The 15117-nt window shown below is 37.0% G+C and overlaps 3 protein-coding genes across 3 annotated transcripts; 1 reads left to right on the top strand and 2 right to left on the bottom strand.

Moving 5' to 3' along the window:
• Nucleotides 1-113: 113 nt before the first annotated feature.
• LOC121999353 (beta-glucosidase 32-like) lies at nucleotides 114-746 on the bottom strand. Its single transcript, XM_042554045.1, has 5 exons — nucleotides 726-746; nucleotides 565-640; nucleotides 411-482; nucleotides 251-338; nucleotides 114-177 (listed from the first exon to the last, which is right to left on the bottom strand). Exons 1-5 carry the CDS (start codon nucleotides 744-746, stop codon nucleotides 114-116), a joined length of 321 nt encoding a protein of 106 aa, XP_042409979.1.
• Nucleotides 747-2433: 1687 nt separating this feature from the next.
• On the top strand, nucleotides 2434-9810 carry LOC121999352 (U3 small nucleolar ribonucleoprotein protein MPP10-like). Its single transcript, XM_042554043.1, has 6 exons — nucleotides 2434-2473; nucleotides 3037-3108; nucleotides 3183-3236; nucleotides 3315-3465; nucleotides 3635-3652; nucleotides 9743-9810. The coding sequence occupies exons 2-6, from the start codon at nucleotides 3043-3045 to the stop codon at nucleotides 9808-9810; spliced, it is 357 nt and encodes a 118-aa protein (XP_042409977.1). The 5' UTR covers nucleotides 2434-2473; nucleotides 3037-3042.
• Nucleotides 9811-10333: 523 nt separating this feature from the next.
• LOC121999351 (glutathione S-transferase T2-like) lies at nucleotides 10334-11337 on the bottom strand. Its single transcript, XM_042554042.1, has 2 exons — nucleotides 11069-11337; nucleotides 10334-10913 (listed from the first exon to the last, which is right to left on the bottom strand). The coding sequence occupies exons 1-2, from the start codon at nucleotides 11335-11337 to the stop codon at nucleotides 10334-10336; spliced, it is 849 nt and encodes a 282-aa protein (XP_042409976.1).
• Nucleotides 11338-15117: the final 3780 nt, after the last annotated feature.

Raw genomic sequence — 15117 nt, 5'->3', positions numbered from 1 at the left:
TTGCTGCAATTGAGGCCAAGGGAAGAGGCCAAGGAGGAAGAGCAGTGATTTGGTGGAAATAATCCCAGATCATGGCCAAGGATGGGTTCAATGTTTGGCTCATTGACAGTGATCTAGTATTTCACTCTATCCCCAAACTCTCTAAAGCACACATCAGCATAAGCAGTGAAGTCCTCTCTGTATCACAATGGACACTATCTTAGACATTATTTGAGGAGATGCAAATGAAAGGGTTGTAGTAGAAATGTACACAATCTTTGGGCTCAAGAGTCCAGAATATTCATCTTCCAAAGATTGGGGGAGGTCAAAGTGAAGAAGAGTGACATGAGGTTCAATTCCTGTCGGCCAAACACAGTTTGATAAAATTGTGACTGAAAATTGTTAAGGTATGACCACTATTCTAATTGTACCATATTTCTTGAGTTCATTGATCAAGTTATTATAATATTGCACCCCTTCTGGATTAACTGGCCCTCTACCATCTGCAACATGGCACCAATTAGAATCATGTAATGCTTAAACTATTTGGTCAGGAAAATAAATTATTGCAAGGTGAATGCCGACTAGGAATGACTCTGCTCCAGAAGATAGAGAATCTGTAGGCATCCAGGCCCATGTCATGCATCAACTTCACATCTTCCTGCCAACAAGAAAAACCAAAATTTTATATGCCTACAGTTCATAGGATTGCATAATTGCCTAAAAAAAAGAGGAGAATTAGATACTTGTTTTCCACCAATGTGCATAGTCATTCATAAAAAAGAGCAGAATGAAATTGTTATCACTTGTCTTTAATGATCAACTAATGCTCTTCACTCTTCATTCCTTACTAAAATGATTATGATATTCTAAAGTTAGATTTCAGCCTGATGAAGAATGTTCTTTGTGACTGTACAATAGTGCAAGCAGAGCAATTAAATGTGCTAGTTGTTGTAAGATTTTTACTGAAAATGTGTGATAATACATATAGTTTGTCGGGAGTAGGTTTATTTGCTGAAATCACTCATTTTACAATTTAACAACATCTAGGAAGTGCATTTCTCGGTGATCCTGTCCGAATCAAGAGTCAGTGGACACTGGGCACGCGGCGCTCTCTGCTGGATCCTCAAGTGCTCCGGCGAACCTGCAACAAAACCGAGCCGGGAGGGGTGTCCCGGCGACGGTCCTCCGACGCTCAAGTCAGGTAAGTGGTGGAGAAAGTGGCTGCCAAATTCGTATTCTGCGTACCTTCGGCGAAGTAATAGCCTCTTTATATAAGACGGAGAAGGAACTGATGCACGCCCACCGAGGTGCGTACGTGTCAGCAACCCATACCACGGTATGCACTTGTCAGAGAGCTTACCTGACACCATGCTGCCACAGTCCGAGCATGTTCTTTGATGGGACGGCAGGACCACCCGTTGTCAGACTAGAAGTATGGCACAGTCATACGACTTGACGGCTGTCAGAAGATGTCCCCGTCTTTTACCCACCGTCTGACTGGGGTACCTGGCCCGCCGAGCGGGCGATGGACGTCGTCCGGACGGCCTTGATTCTTTGCGCCGTCCGGGCGGCACCTCCTTCCGCTCGGTTATTACGCACTGCTTTATTTGAGCGTCGGACCCCTGGTCCCTACCAGGGTGCCTTTTACTACCAGATTTCCCTTTCTTCTGAGTCCGGTCGGCTCGCCCTTTTCCGGCGAGCCACTGGACCCTTTGACCTCCCCTCAGCGTTGACTTCTTATGGGGTTCCGGATTTTTACCGCCGGATCACTCGGTGCTCTAGCATTATGTTTAGGCAAACTTATGGAATTAATTTCTATTTTTTTTATCTAACAGAAGTGTTAAGTAATTATCTTTACAACCTTTTATTCTTGGACTTTCGTTTACAAAAGTATTTTTCCTCTGTTGATGGTAATTTTCTTAGCAGATGAACTATCCAATCTGGCTAACCGGTCATTGTGCATACCTAGTCTTAGCGTTCATCTTTATTTTTAAATTAATAATAAAAGATTCAGTTTAAGTCTAGTCAATCAGTGTCAGTTCCAGGATTGTGGATACTATTTTTGTGCCATCATCAGACAATCTAATTCAAGTTTATGATTGCTTCCAGGGTCATTTTGATGACGTTGAAAGAGCACCTATCTTGCCATCTAAACCCCCTAAGGAGACCAAAGAGATGGTAATTTTCTTGTTCTGTCTAAATTTGGCAACATTAAGATATATAAATTGAACACTTCTAAGTGGGAACAATGTCATAATGGACTTTTTAACAGGATGAAAATAAGAGTAAGAAGGGTCTTGCCGAGATATATGAGGTTCGTTGCTTCATTCATGCAAATCATTTTTATTAATCAGCTAATGTGTGATACATAGACTATGCTCACTTCTCTCTCTCTCTCTCTCCTTTTTTTTTTGTAATTTAGGAAGAATATGCGCAGAAGACGAGTCTAGCTCCAGCTCTTCTTTCTGCTTCTGATAAACTTAAGATTGAGGTATTTTACTTGTCCACTTATTTACTATTCCTATGTGGTAAAATTTGTCATAAAAATTCAAACTGAACCCTGGTAATTAGTAGCTATTTTTACCAAAATTATCTGCATTTTTTTTAATTTCTAATTTCAGCTGCTGGTAGGATAGTAATCATAGTTTAATGATTGATGGCTGATGAGAATGAGAATTTGTATGTCTTAGGTGTCAGTTTATAAGTCTTCATCGACGCATTTTCTTTAAGCTCCTTACAACTGTTGTATTCTCACTATTGAGAAATTATATTGAAACCTCTCAAGCTCTTTGGGTTTTCCCTCCTTTCTGTTTGTTTGCTTGGGAAACTTTCTCAGAAGTCCTGATGGAAGATTATATTATCGATAGATGTCTTTCTTACTGATGCATATAATGACTTTACTTTATAGCCAAAAAAACTGACATTGGGATATCTGCAATCTGAATTTGTTAATAATACAGATCCACTAGATCTATGGTATTGATCTGCGATAACATCTAGCTGCTTGTGTAGCTTCTCAGCTTTTCTCATACACTTTTTCTTTTATGCCTACAGGCAACAATGCTATTCAAAAAGATTTCCTTAAAGTTGGATGCGCTGTCTCACTTCCATTTTGCTCCAAAGCCGGTTAGCAATAAACCTTATCAAGTGTTTAATCCTTTTAGTATTTATTTCTTGATTGACCATAAGTTATGATGTAGGTTATTGAGGACATGTCTATACAAGTCAATGTACCTGCTCTAGCAATGGAAGAGGTAAAAATATCTTTTGGAGTTGTCTTTTAGTTTATGGTAAAAACAGTTTCGAGTCACCGAAATACAATGGTATTGCAGGTTGCTCCATTGGTCGTCTCAGATGCGGCTATGCTTGCCCCTGAGGAGATTTTTCATGGAAAAGGAAACATCAAAGAAGAGGCAGAGTTAACAAAAGAAGAGAGGAAAAGGAGACGGGCCAACCAGAAAAGAAGATTTAGAAGATTGAAAGGTATCCTTTATTCGCTTATATTTATGGTTCTGCTTATTTTCATGCTTGTCTACAATCTGTGCATAATGGTCAAAAAATTAGTGGCGAACTTGTGACAGACATGATCCACCACTTAGAATTACATAGTTCTTGTGCACAGGATTGCATAATTTCATTTTGCTCTTTTTAGGTGTCCTCAAGAGTATTGGGAAGAATGCCGACAAGCTAAAAAAATGAAGAGACTTTAACAAATTAAGGAGCACTAGGAGCTGCAATCCCTCCTCTTCACCGACATCTAAGTAGAAAATCTTGTGTTATATTGTTCTACCTTTGTTTTAATAGTGTTATCATTTTGTTGGTTGCTTATGAAATTTTGTTGGTTGCTTATGAAATTTCTTCAGAATGTTATAGATATTATTTTTGAATGTTAGAAAATTGTATATTAAATTTTATTTTGAAATTTAGTATTTTGAATGATTTATAATATTAAAAAATTATGTATTAATTTTTTTAAATTTTTTTCTAAAAAAGACAACGGTTTTTCACCGTTGTCGTAGATAGTTTAAAACTGTTGTTGAAGACCCTGTTATTAAAGGTAGACGCTCAAAGACAACGGTGAAAAACTGTTATCTTTGAAGGAAAAGACAATAGTTTTTCACTGTTGTAAAAATGTTGTCTTTGCCTTCAAAGACAACGGTTAAAAACTGTTGTCTTTGGGCACCCCTTTTAACTACACGGCCTTTAACAACAGTTCAAAATGGGCTACGATAACGGTGAAAAACCGTTGTTGTTAGGCTTTTTTCTTGTAGTGGGTTCATTAGAGTTGGAAAATTTTCCAACTTGTGAATCTTGCTTGGAAGGTAAAATGACCAAGAGGCCTTTTAAGGCCAAGGGGTATAGAGGCAAAGAAGTGTTAGAATTGGTTCATTCTGATTTGTGTGGTCCTATGTCTATCCAGGCGAGAGGTGGTTTTGAATATTTTTATCTCTTTTATAGATGATTATTCAAGATACGGATACATTTACCTAATGCGCCGCAAGTCCGAGTGCTTTGATAAGTTCAAAGAGTACAAGGCTGATGTGGAGAAACAACTAGGTAAAAGTATCAAGACACTACGATCTGATCGTGGTGGCGAATACCTCTTAGGAGAGTTTAGAAATTACTTATCAGAGGCCAGGATTCAATCCCAATTGTCCGTACCTGGTACACCCCAATAGAATGGTGTGGCAGAATGAAAGAATAGGACTCTTATGTAGATGGTTAGATCGATGATGAGTTATTCAGAATTACCAAATTCGTTTTGGGGATACGCTCTGGAAACGGCAGCGCACATTCTGAACTTAGTACCTTCTACTCCCACAGAATTGTGGAATGGGCGAAAACCCAGTCTAAGACATATTCGGATTTGGGGTAGTCCAGCACATGTGCTGAAACCAGATGCTGATAAGTTAGAATCTCGTACAGAAGTTCGCGTGTTTGTGGGTTATTCCAGAGGAACGAAAGGTGGTTTATTTTATAGTCCTAAAGACCAGAAGGTCATTGTTAGCACCAATGCCCAATTTTTAGAAGAAGACTATATAATGGATCACAAGCCCAGTAGCAAAGTTGTTCTAAAAGAACTTAGAGAGGAGACGTCTACTTTAGTACCAACAGTACAAGATGAAGTACCACAAGAGACTGCAACACGTGTTACACATGATACACAACCACAGACGGTGCCTCGTCGTAGTGGGAGAGTTGTGAGGGAACCTGAGAGATTCATGTTTTTGGGAGAGTCTTCGAACTTGATCCCGGGTAAACATGAACCTGATCCCCGAACATATGACGAAGCACTCCAAGATATAGATGCATCATCTTGGCAAAAGGCAATGAATTCTGAAATAGAGTCTATGTACTCTAATAAGGTCTGGGAGCTTGTAGAACCACCTGATGGTGTAAAAGTCGTCGGATGCAAGTGGATCTACAAAAGGAAAAGAGGGACAGACGGGAACGTAGAAACCTTCAAAGCTAGGCTTGTTGCGAAAGGGTACACTCAGAAAGAGGGAATCGATTATGAGGAGACCTTTTCACCGGTAGTCATGCTTAAGTCTATCCGGATACTTTTATCCATTGCTGCTCATATGGATTATGAGATTTGGCAAATGGATGTCAAGACAGCTTTCCTTAATGGAAGTCTTGAAGAGAACATCCATATGAAGCAACCAGAAGGGTTCATTGAAAAAGGCAAAGAGCATCTAGTGTGTAAGCTCAATTGGTCCATTTATGGAGTGAAGCAAGCTTCAAGGTCTTAGAACATCCGGTTAAATGAAGTAATCCAGTCATATGGATTTATTCAGTGTCCGGATGAGTCTTGTGTATACAAGAAGTGTAACGGAAATGTGGTGGTATTTCTTGTACTATACGTAGATGATATTTTGTTAATTGACAACAATGTCAAGTATTATCGGACGTAAGGGTATGGTTGTCCAAACAATTTGATATGAAGGACTTAGGAGATTGTGCACACATTCTTGGGATCAAAGTTATAAGGGATCGCAAGAAAAGAATGTTGTGTCTGTCCCAAGCTTCATATATAGATACAATCCTTGCTCATTTTAGCATGCAGAATTCCAAGAAAGGATTCTTACCTTTTAGGCATGGAGTAGCTCTATCTAAAGAGATGTCTCTGAAGACATTAAAGGAGATAGAGGACATGAAAGTAGTTCCTTATGCTTCGGATGTAGGAAGCCTTATGTATGCAATGCTGTGTACGAGACCTGATATCTGTTTTACCGTAGGCATGGATAACAGATATCAGAGTAACCCTGAACAAGGACATTAGACTGCGGTAAAACATATATTAAAGTACCTAAGAAAGACTAGAGATTATATGCTAGTTTACCAAGCAGACGATTTGCTCCCTGTGGGTTACACGGATTCAGATTTCCAATCAGATAGGGACAACAGTAAGTCTACATCAGACTATGTGTTTACTTTAGGAGGTGGAGCCATTGCATGGAGGAGTGTTAAGCAGAAATGCGTTTCGGACTCAACCATGGAAGCTGAGTATGTAGCAGCCTCTGAGGCAGCTAAAGAAGCAGTATGGCTCAGGAACTTTCTAATGGACTTAGATGTGATTCCTGGTTTGCCCAAAATCATCACAATTTATTGTGATAATAGCGGTGCAGTTACAAACTCGAAGGAACCACGAGCCCATAAGGCAAGTAAACATATAGAGCGCAAGTACCACCTGATACGAGATATCGTAAAGCGAGGAGAAGTTGTCATCGCCAAGATTGTATAAGCAGATAACCTGGCAGATCCTTTCACTAAGGCCCTTCCAGCAAAAGCTTTCGATCGACATGTGGAGGGAATGAGAATCAGATGTATGGCAGCAGATATGGCAGCTTAGTCATTAGTATAAGTGGGAGATTATTAAAGTGTATACTGAAAGCCTAAGCTTTTGTAAATATTTATTTTGAATAAAGAATCACATTTGGTCAAATTATCTACATTTGTTTGTAGTTATTCAATTAATTTATATTGTAGATAACATAGTATGTGGTGTCACATACAGAAGATAATGTTATCAGTACTTTATAAATTATAAACAGTAGCTCACGACCAAAATGGAAAGGAACAAACCATTGGAAGGTCGTAGTGTAATTAGGTATTAGTTTATCTTAACTATATAATTACACTAGTACACTTAGAGTGTATTGAGTAGGACCATCAGAGGTCGTTTCTTTTATACTGACTTTATAAAGGAACAAGACCTCAGTTATTATGGAAGTGTGTGCTCTTAATCCTATTATAATAACAAACACATATATTTGATATTTATTTCTTTAATTTATCAATGGGTGAGATTTAATTCGATAAATCAATAAGCCCGATAAGTTGGGAAATGATATCACTTATAGTGTGTGTTGTTGATTATAGAAGGAAACTGTGTCCTAGTGATCTAGGTTGATAATGTCCCCAAGAGGAGCTCATAAGGATTGTCATGTTAAACCCTGCAGGTGGACTTAGTCCGACATGACGATAAGGTTGAGTGGTACTACTCTTGGACTAAGATATTAATTAAATGAGTTGTTAGTAACTCACTTAATTAGTGGGCATTCGACATCTTAAACACAGGGAGACTAATACACTCATAATAAGAAGGAGCCCAAAAATGTAATTTGGGATTGGTGCGGTAGTTCAATAATAGTTCTCTAGTGGAATGAATTATTATTGATAAAATTAAATTGTGTGTTCGGGGCGAACACGGGATGCTTAATTTTATCGGGAGACCAAAACCAATTCCTCCTCTCGGTCCCTATCGTAGCCTCTTATTTATAGAGTACTATACCCACCTGTACCCACCTTCATACCCATGTTGTAGGGGCCAGCCAAGCTAGCTTGAGGACCAAGCTAGGGTCGGCCAAGCCTTGATCCATGGGTGGCCGGCCCTAGCTTGAACCCAAGCTTAGGTGGCCGACCCTTTTAAATTAGAAAAGAATTTTAATTTTAAAATTTTCTTATGTGGAAGATATAATTTATTGGAGAGATTAAAAATTAAAATATCTCTTTTATAAGTTTCTACAAAAGATTAAGAAAAGAGATTAAATCTCTTTCCTTATTTGTAGATTGAAAGGATATTTTATTTTTCTTCTTTGTAAATTATTCACATGTTGAAAAATTAAAATTATAGAAATTTATTTTTATCAACCATGAAGGGATTTTAAAGGGAAATTTTTTTTTTTAAATTCCGGAGACAAATAAGGAATTTTAATCGGTTGATTGAAAATTGTCTTATTTGTTCTTCCATGAGGTGGCCGGCCATGACATGGGTAATTAGGAAATTTTATTTAATTTTTCTTAATTAATTCATGTCAAGGAAAGTTAAGGAAATTTTATTGTAATTAAATTTCCTTATTTGCCAAAGCTAAGGATTATAAAAGAGGGGGTTTTGGGTGCCTTCAAGGTGAACAACCTCTATTATTTTTCTCCCTCTTTTCTTCCTTGGTGTGGCCGGTTTTTCCCTTTTTCTTCTCTCCATCCTTGTGGCTGAAACTCTCTTCTCTCTTGGAGATCAAGTGGTGGCCGGATCCTAGCTTGGAGAAGAAGGAGAGAAAGCTTGCATCCCCTGGAGCTTGGTTGGTGAAAAAGATCTTCATCCTTTGGAAGTCTTGCTTGGCTGAAACTTGAAGGAAGAAGAAGAAGGTGCTAGGTGGTCCTCGTCTCTGAAGATCGTTGCCCACACAACGTCCGAGATTAGAAGAGGAATACGGTAGAAGATCAAGAGGTCATTATCTACTAAGTAAGGTATAACTAATATTATTTTTCGCATCATGTTAATTTTATCTCCATGTAAAAATACCAAATACAAGAGGCATGTGATTCTAGTTTTTCGAATTAGTTTTCGAAATTGTGTTCTTTTGTTTTTTCTTTTCCTTATGATTTGATTGTTCTTAGAGGTTAACCTAGGGTTACTATGGGAAGGTTAAATATTTAATTTCCTTAAAAGGCTTTGTCTAGTCGGTGGTGGTTGCTCCCATATCCAAGAAGGTCATGTGCCTCGCCATGCAGTACTGGAAACCGATTTTGGAAATAGATATTTAATTGTCTTCGTGACCTAGGTGATTTGGATCGAACGTGTTAAGTTCCGTAGGAGATCCAAGTCTAAGCCTAAAAGAACAAATAAATTAAACTTAGGATCAAACGTGTTAAGTTCCACTGGCGATCCAAGTTTAATTTAAAAGAATACATGGTAGCTAGGAAAAGGTTCAGACATTTGTACAAAATTTTAGTACAGTGGAACCGTTAGGTTTTCCGAGTAGCAACCAACAGTTGATATCATTTCGCGATCCTACGATCCCAAAAAAAGCATGTCATATCCACAAGTCTGCTGATACAACTGCTTCAAGAACAATTGTTGAGACTCCATGATCGCCTCGAGTCAACTGACCTTTCCAATCAACCGGACAATTTTTCCATTCTCAATTCATACAATCAAGGCTACCTAACATACCAGGGAAACCGTGTCTCTATTCATGCATTTCGAGCAAACGTTGAATGTCAGTAGCATTGGGTCTTCTCAAGTATCGTGTCCCAAATACGTCAATTACACATCGGCAGAAGTTGAACAAGCATTCGATGGAAGTTTTTTCAGCAACTTGTAGGTACTCATCATAATGGTCGGTAGGGGCTCCATACGCCAATTGACGGATAGCAGTTGTACATTTTTGAAATGGCGACAAACCTTTTTTCGAGTTGCATCAACCCTCAACTGGAAATATTCGGAATGATTTTGCATAGCTTCGACTATGCGAAGGAATAACTCTCTTCGCATGCGAAATCACCGCCGGAATACTTCACTATGAAATATCGGTGCATCAGTGAAGTAATCATCAACAATACGAGCATGTACGGCTTCACGATCTCGATCCAAATACCTTCTTTTATGTCTTCCGCTGAAAGTACTTTGAGCTAACTCGAGTAGCATTTGTTGTTGTTCAAGTATCAACAACATCATTTCCTGATTTGTATCATCCATCAACTCTTCTTGAAAGAGTTCATTGATCCTATTGTTGCTGAAGTAATTTGGATCTTCAGACATATTGTAACAGAGAATGAAAAAAAATGAAGGTAATAAAATTATTAGAGAGAAATGAGTACAATTGATAATAAAAGTGAGGGGTTGAAGCATGTATTTAAAGGGGAAAAAATATAATGGCTATATAAAACACTAATTATTATTTTATTAGTCGTTTGAAAACAACGACTATATAATTAATTTCATGAGTCATGCAATAACAGATAATTTAAAAGTCAATTTAATGAAAACTAAATTACATAATTTGTTAAAATAACATTACATAAGATAATGCAATTAAAAAATAACATACAAAATAAAAATATAAGTCTACTCCAAACCCCATTTCTTTTTAATCATTTGACAAGCATGACTATGTATACGAAGCTGCTCCTCCGTCATTCTTACGATATCTTTCATAAGAATTTCATACTCACGTTGGAAGGCTTCCGATTTCTTATTTTCATTAGCAGTATCCAAAGTCTCTAACTTTCGCTGATTGTACTCTGTAAATTTTTCCAATGTTTTCTCCATCTTTTCTTTAAGATCTTCGAATATTGTAGATTTGGTTTTTCCCTTCCTCTTAGATTCCTTTTGGCCATTTGGACGAGTGCGGACTTCATAGTCTTCCACATCAACACTCGTATTTGGATTAGAAGATGATGTGTATGCTCCTGATTCAGATGTCCTTGTCTTTTTTCCATAACGATTGTCACTTGATTGTGGAGCGTACTTCTCACATTCTCTAAGAATTCTCCACACATGTTCGTACTTGAAAGACTTGTTCTTTTTATTACTCATCCACTCTTCATGTGCCTTTGTTAGTATGTCATCGTCACTCCAACCGCTTGCACGGTTACTATGCCACTTATTATAGATTCCACTAAACTCGCTCACCAACCTTTGGAAGCTAAGTTAAAGAAATGTAATTTTACCTGCTTCAATTGTCTCTCCACAGTACTAGTAGGTCGATGTCCGTTGTACTCCTTTGTGATACGTTTCCAAAAAGCTTCCTCCTTCTATGCATTGCCAATCACTGGATCGGTGCTTACAGAGATCCATGACCTTGCAAGCACCTTGTCCTCTTCTAGTGACCAAGCTATCTTCTTCTTCTTCGCATCATCGTCATAGCATGTCTCTGTATCCTTATCAATGGTAATGTTTTCTAGCCCAAAAGGCGATGAATGTGGCGGAAACAAAGACTCTGGTACAGAAGATGTTGCAGGATCCTTGTCGCTGCCGACCTTTCTTGATTCGTCTAAAGGGAACATGGCTGCATTTGGAGGATGAAATCCATAAGGAGAGGGCGGCATGAAAAATTGATTGCCCGTCATCGAAATATATTCACGAGGATACATATATAATTGAGCTCGAGGGACATTTTGAGGACGTTGTGGTACGTATGGAGTATTTGAGAAATTTTGAACGTATTGTGTAGGACGCTCTCTAATCCTCGCTCACCTTGCCTCAGCATTCCTCGCTCACCGATCTCCGCCGTCTTTTATCGTTGTGTCGACGCTGTTTGTCGAGAGGCGCCGACGTCGACCCATCGCCGCTACACCGTCCCTACCGCCATCTTTCATCGCTGCCACCGCCATCTGTCGAGAGCCACCAACGTCATCCCATCGCCACGACACCCTCCCCATTGTTGTCCCTCTCCGTGAGACCCCTCCCTATTTTTGCTATTTGCATATTAAGTTTCCCTTCTTGAATCATCCCTTAGCCATTCTCCTGAAACAATCCAAACGAAGAGTAAAGTGAAGGCTAGCTAGAGATTTTCATCACGTCTGCCACTTCTCCCTCTATCAAAGACCGTATTCTCATCTCATCCAACATTTGTTATTTGAGATCCAACTCTATTTTATCTCTCTAACTTTCTCAAATTTAAACAGTTGAAATTTTAAAATCGATGATTAGCATGCAATAGTGCCCCATGTCGCTGAACGTTTACAAATCCATCCTAGTAACTGATGAGGCCAAAGTCATTCCTTAGACTTGGAAGAGTTTGTGATTCCTGAAGTAGACTCAAACTCAAGCGCATGAAGGATAATTAAGTTCAAACTTTATGAATTTGCAATTATCATAGAGAACATTTTTGTAGAAACTGCAAATAGTTCAGAAGTCAAGATTACAACTTGACTCAAAAATTGAAAACCTAGCTACTAAAAACCATGTAGCACCATCGTGGAGTCCAATCTCAGCATAAATAAGCATATGATTTATTTCACAATGTTAATAACATGATCACTTTCTAAACCAATCAGAATTTATCAGAATTTATTTACAAAGATATAATGCATCCATTCTACTTCCCATTGTCCATAGTTATCATTATAGTATTAAAAGTTTTGTGATTGTTAGCCTATTTGATTTGTTTCTTTAATGCTACATACACTAGAATCTTCATGATTTATAATTTCTCTCTCTTCTATTTGTTTCTTTGATGTTGAATGTAAACATTTCTCTTTGGCGATGACAACCACATGAGAATACAGTGATATTAGATTACTAACCAATTTTTAACTATTCTACCAAATGATACACTTGTTATATGGTACTTATCAAACATTCACAATATAGCAACATTGTTTTTTTTATGCCTATTTGATTTAAAATATTTTTGTGGCTATATGGTGATATGCAGAGCTTCACTTCATCTAAATCTAAAATTCCCTAACAATGGAAGGAAATGATCAGCTATACATTTCCCAAGTTATAGATGATCAAAAGCCAAAATATGAGATAGAATTCTCATCAATAGAGGAGGCATTTTCGTTCTATAACCAATGTGCACGAGAATCTGGATTTAGTGCAAGGATAAATAATAGTAAAAAAAAAGATGAAAAATGAACTTGTGGAAAATATTTGTATGCTTTAAAGAATGACATACAAATGATCAATGAAATAAACAGGTAAAAGGTGATCAACGGACAAGGGAAAGAGCACGTGACGAAGTTAGAACTGGTTGTAAGTCAAAGATTTCACTTGTCAAAAAATAAACTAGACCTAATTGGTATATCACTAACTTCATGGAAGGTCATAATCATCCACTTTTGACTCCTTCAAAGGTGCATTTGCTATGCTCACACCGTAATGTTTCAACAACAAACAAAGCATTGACTCAATAATTTTCAAAGGTCAATGTGTCAGCTTGCCAACAAATGCAATTATTGGATATACAATATGGAGGGTCTGAGCTGGTAGGTTGCACAGAAAGAGATATTAGAAACTTTGAGAAAGAGCTAAAGGTTGAACAAAAGGGTATCGATGTCGAAACACTAATCGAGTTATTTGCATCTGAGAAATAGAAGAATTCAATTTTTTTTTCTTTGATTATGAGACTGATTCAGATAATAGATTTAGTAGATATTTTTGAGTGGATCATGTATCAAGGATGGCATACAATGTATTAGGTGATGTAGTTGTATTTGATACAATATATAACACCAACAAATATGGGTTGATTTTTGCACCATTTGTAAGAGTTAATCATCAACATCAAACAATTATTTTTGGTTGCAGCTTTATAAGTTATGAGAAAAATGAGTCTTTTGTTTGGATACTTAACAAGTTCATAAAAGTTATGCCTAAAGGTGCACCAAATGTTATCATCACTTATCAAGATCCTGCTATGACGAAAGTCAATGCCCAAGTTTTCCCTCAAACAGTTCATCGATATTGTTTGTAGTATATACTAAATAAATTTCCAAATAAATTACACCCTTTAACTTTTCGTGACTATTATCAAAGTATAAAAAATGTCATTGGAAATTTACCACACCTGATGAATTTGAGAATTCATGGAAAGAGGTTATCAAGTGTACTAACTAGGAGAAAAATAATTGGTTATCTTCGATGTATGAATTGTGACACAAGTGGGTGTCAGCATATTTTAATCATATATTTTATGCTGGAATGTCAAGTAGTTAGAGATCTGAAGGTTTACATGCATTTTTCAAGAAGTATGTTTAAAATAAGAACTCATTGATGAATTTTATCATCTGTTTCAATAATAGGGCACTTAGACACCAAAAACACAATGAGTTAGTTGCTGACCATATTTATATAATGAACATCCTAGAATTAAGACAAACTAGCCAAAAGAAACTCAAATGGTTAAGTTGTACATGAAAAAAAAATGGATGGAGTTTCAAAATGAAATAAGTGAGATCTATGATTATTATGTGCAACAAGCATCTATCGGAGTTTACTCAGTGGTTTATCATATGATGAATTTTCAAAGTAGTTCTTCCTCCAAACCAAGGGTGAGCACATGACAATCAAAAGGACAACATATCTTATAGCTATAAGAAATTTGAGTTTGATGGCATTCCATGCAGACATATATTAGTCTTTTTTTGTATCAACCAAGTGTTTCATTTGCCTGAAATGATGGACACGAGATGCAAAAGTTGGAACAATACATGCTTTAGGGGAGCAAAATTTCATCGATGATCCAAAAAGGGTTTTGATGTCAAGATACTCAAGGTTATCATATAAAGCTTCAATATTAATTGATGATACATCTTTGACTGATGAAGGGACAAAATTTTTGGATGAACAATTCAATTATATCTATAGTAAAATTCAAGAGATGAATATTAGTAAAACATAGGACAATAGAGGTCAAAGGAAGAAATTCATGGATGGTTCCCCTAATATTATTGATCTTTCTCTAGTAAGAACAAAAGGATGTGGGAAGAGATTGAAATCATCAAATGAGAAATCAACTTCAAAGCCCCGGTTATATCGTGGATGTAGGCATTGAGGTATGTCACATGACAAGCGCAATTATCTAATTTTATAGCAAGGGTATGTGTCGATTAATTCTGTATTTGTATCATAATTTTATTTGCAAATCAATTATTTTTATTAAATTTTATAAATATAACGATGTTTTGATTATCAAATCAACAATAGATAATTATCATAATAGCGATGACAATACATATGGAGAAGAATTGGCATCTATAACTGATACTATCAAAGTTTGATTTTATAAAATTATAGTGATTGATTGATTACGATATTGAAATTAATAATTGCTTTTATTGTTGTGGGTTATAACAATATACGCTAGGATAAAACTTTTGTAGATTCAATAACAAGTATGA

Source organism: Zingiber officinale, chromosome 7A (assembly GCF_018446385.1).
Source record: "Zingiber officinale cultivar Zhangliang chromosome 7A, Zo_v1.1, whole genome shotgun sequence".
In the NCBI taxonomy this organism is placed as follows: Eukaryota; Viridiplantae; Streptophyta; class Magnoliopsida; order Zingiberales; family Zingiberaceae; genus Zingiber; species Zingiber officinale.
The sequence above is the reverse complement of the archived record's forward strand: the minus strand, read 5'-3'. Positions and strand labels throughout refer to the sequence as shown.

Excerpts from the sequence above, each read along its gene's own strand:
- LOC121999352 (XM_042554043.1), top strand. The coding sequence starts at position 3,043 with ATGCTATTCAAAAAGATTTCCTTAAAGTTGGATGCGCTGTCTCACTTC. Across the intron at positions 3,109-3,182 it reads TCCATTTTGCTCCAAAGCCG|GTTATTGAGGACATGTCTAT; the intron begins GTTAGCAATAAA and ends GTTATGATGTAG. Across the intron at positions 3,237-3,314 it reads CTGCTCTAGCAATGGAAGAG|GTTGCTCCATTGGTCGTCTC; the intron begins GTAAAAATATCT and ends ATGGTATTGCAG.
- LOC121999353 (XM_042554045.1), bottom strand. The coding sequence starts at position 746 with ATGCACATTGGTGGAAAACAA. Across the intron at positions 483-564 it reads CTGGAGCAGAGTCATTCCTA|ATGGTAGAGGGCCAGTTAAT; the intron begins GTCGGCATTCAC and ends GCCATGTTGCAG. Across the intron at positions 339-410 it reads CAATGAACTCAAGAAATATG|GAATTGAACCTCATGTCACT; the intron begins GTACAATTAGAA and ends TTTGGCCGACAG.
- LOC121999351 (XM_042554042.1), bottom strand. The coding sequence starts at position 11,337 with ATGACGGGCAATCAATTTTTCATGCCGCCCTCTCCTTATGGATTTCAT. Across the intron at positions 10,914-11,068 it reads GAGGACAAGGTGCTTGCAAG|CTTCCAAAGGTTGGTGAGCG; the intron begins GTCATGGATCTC and ends TCTTTAACTTAG.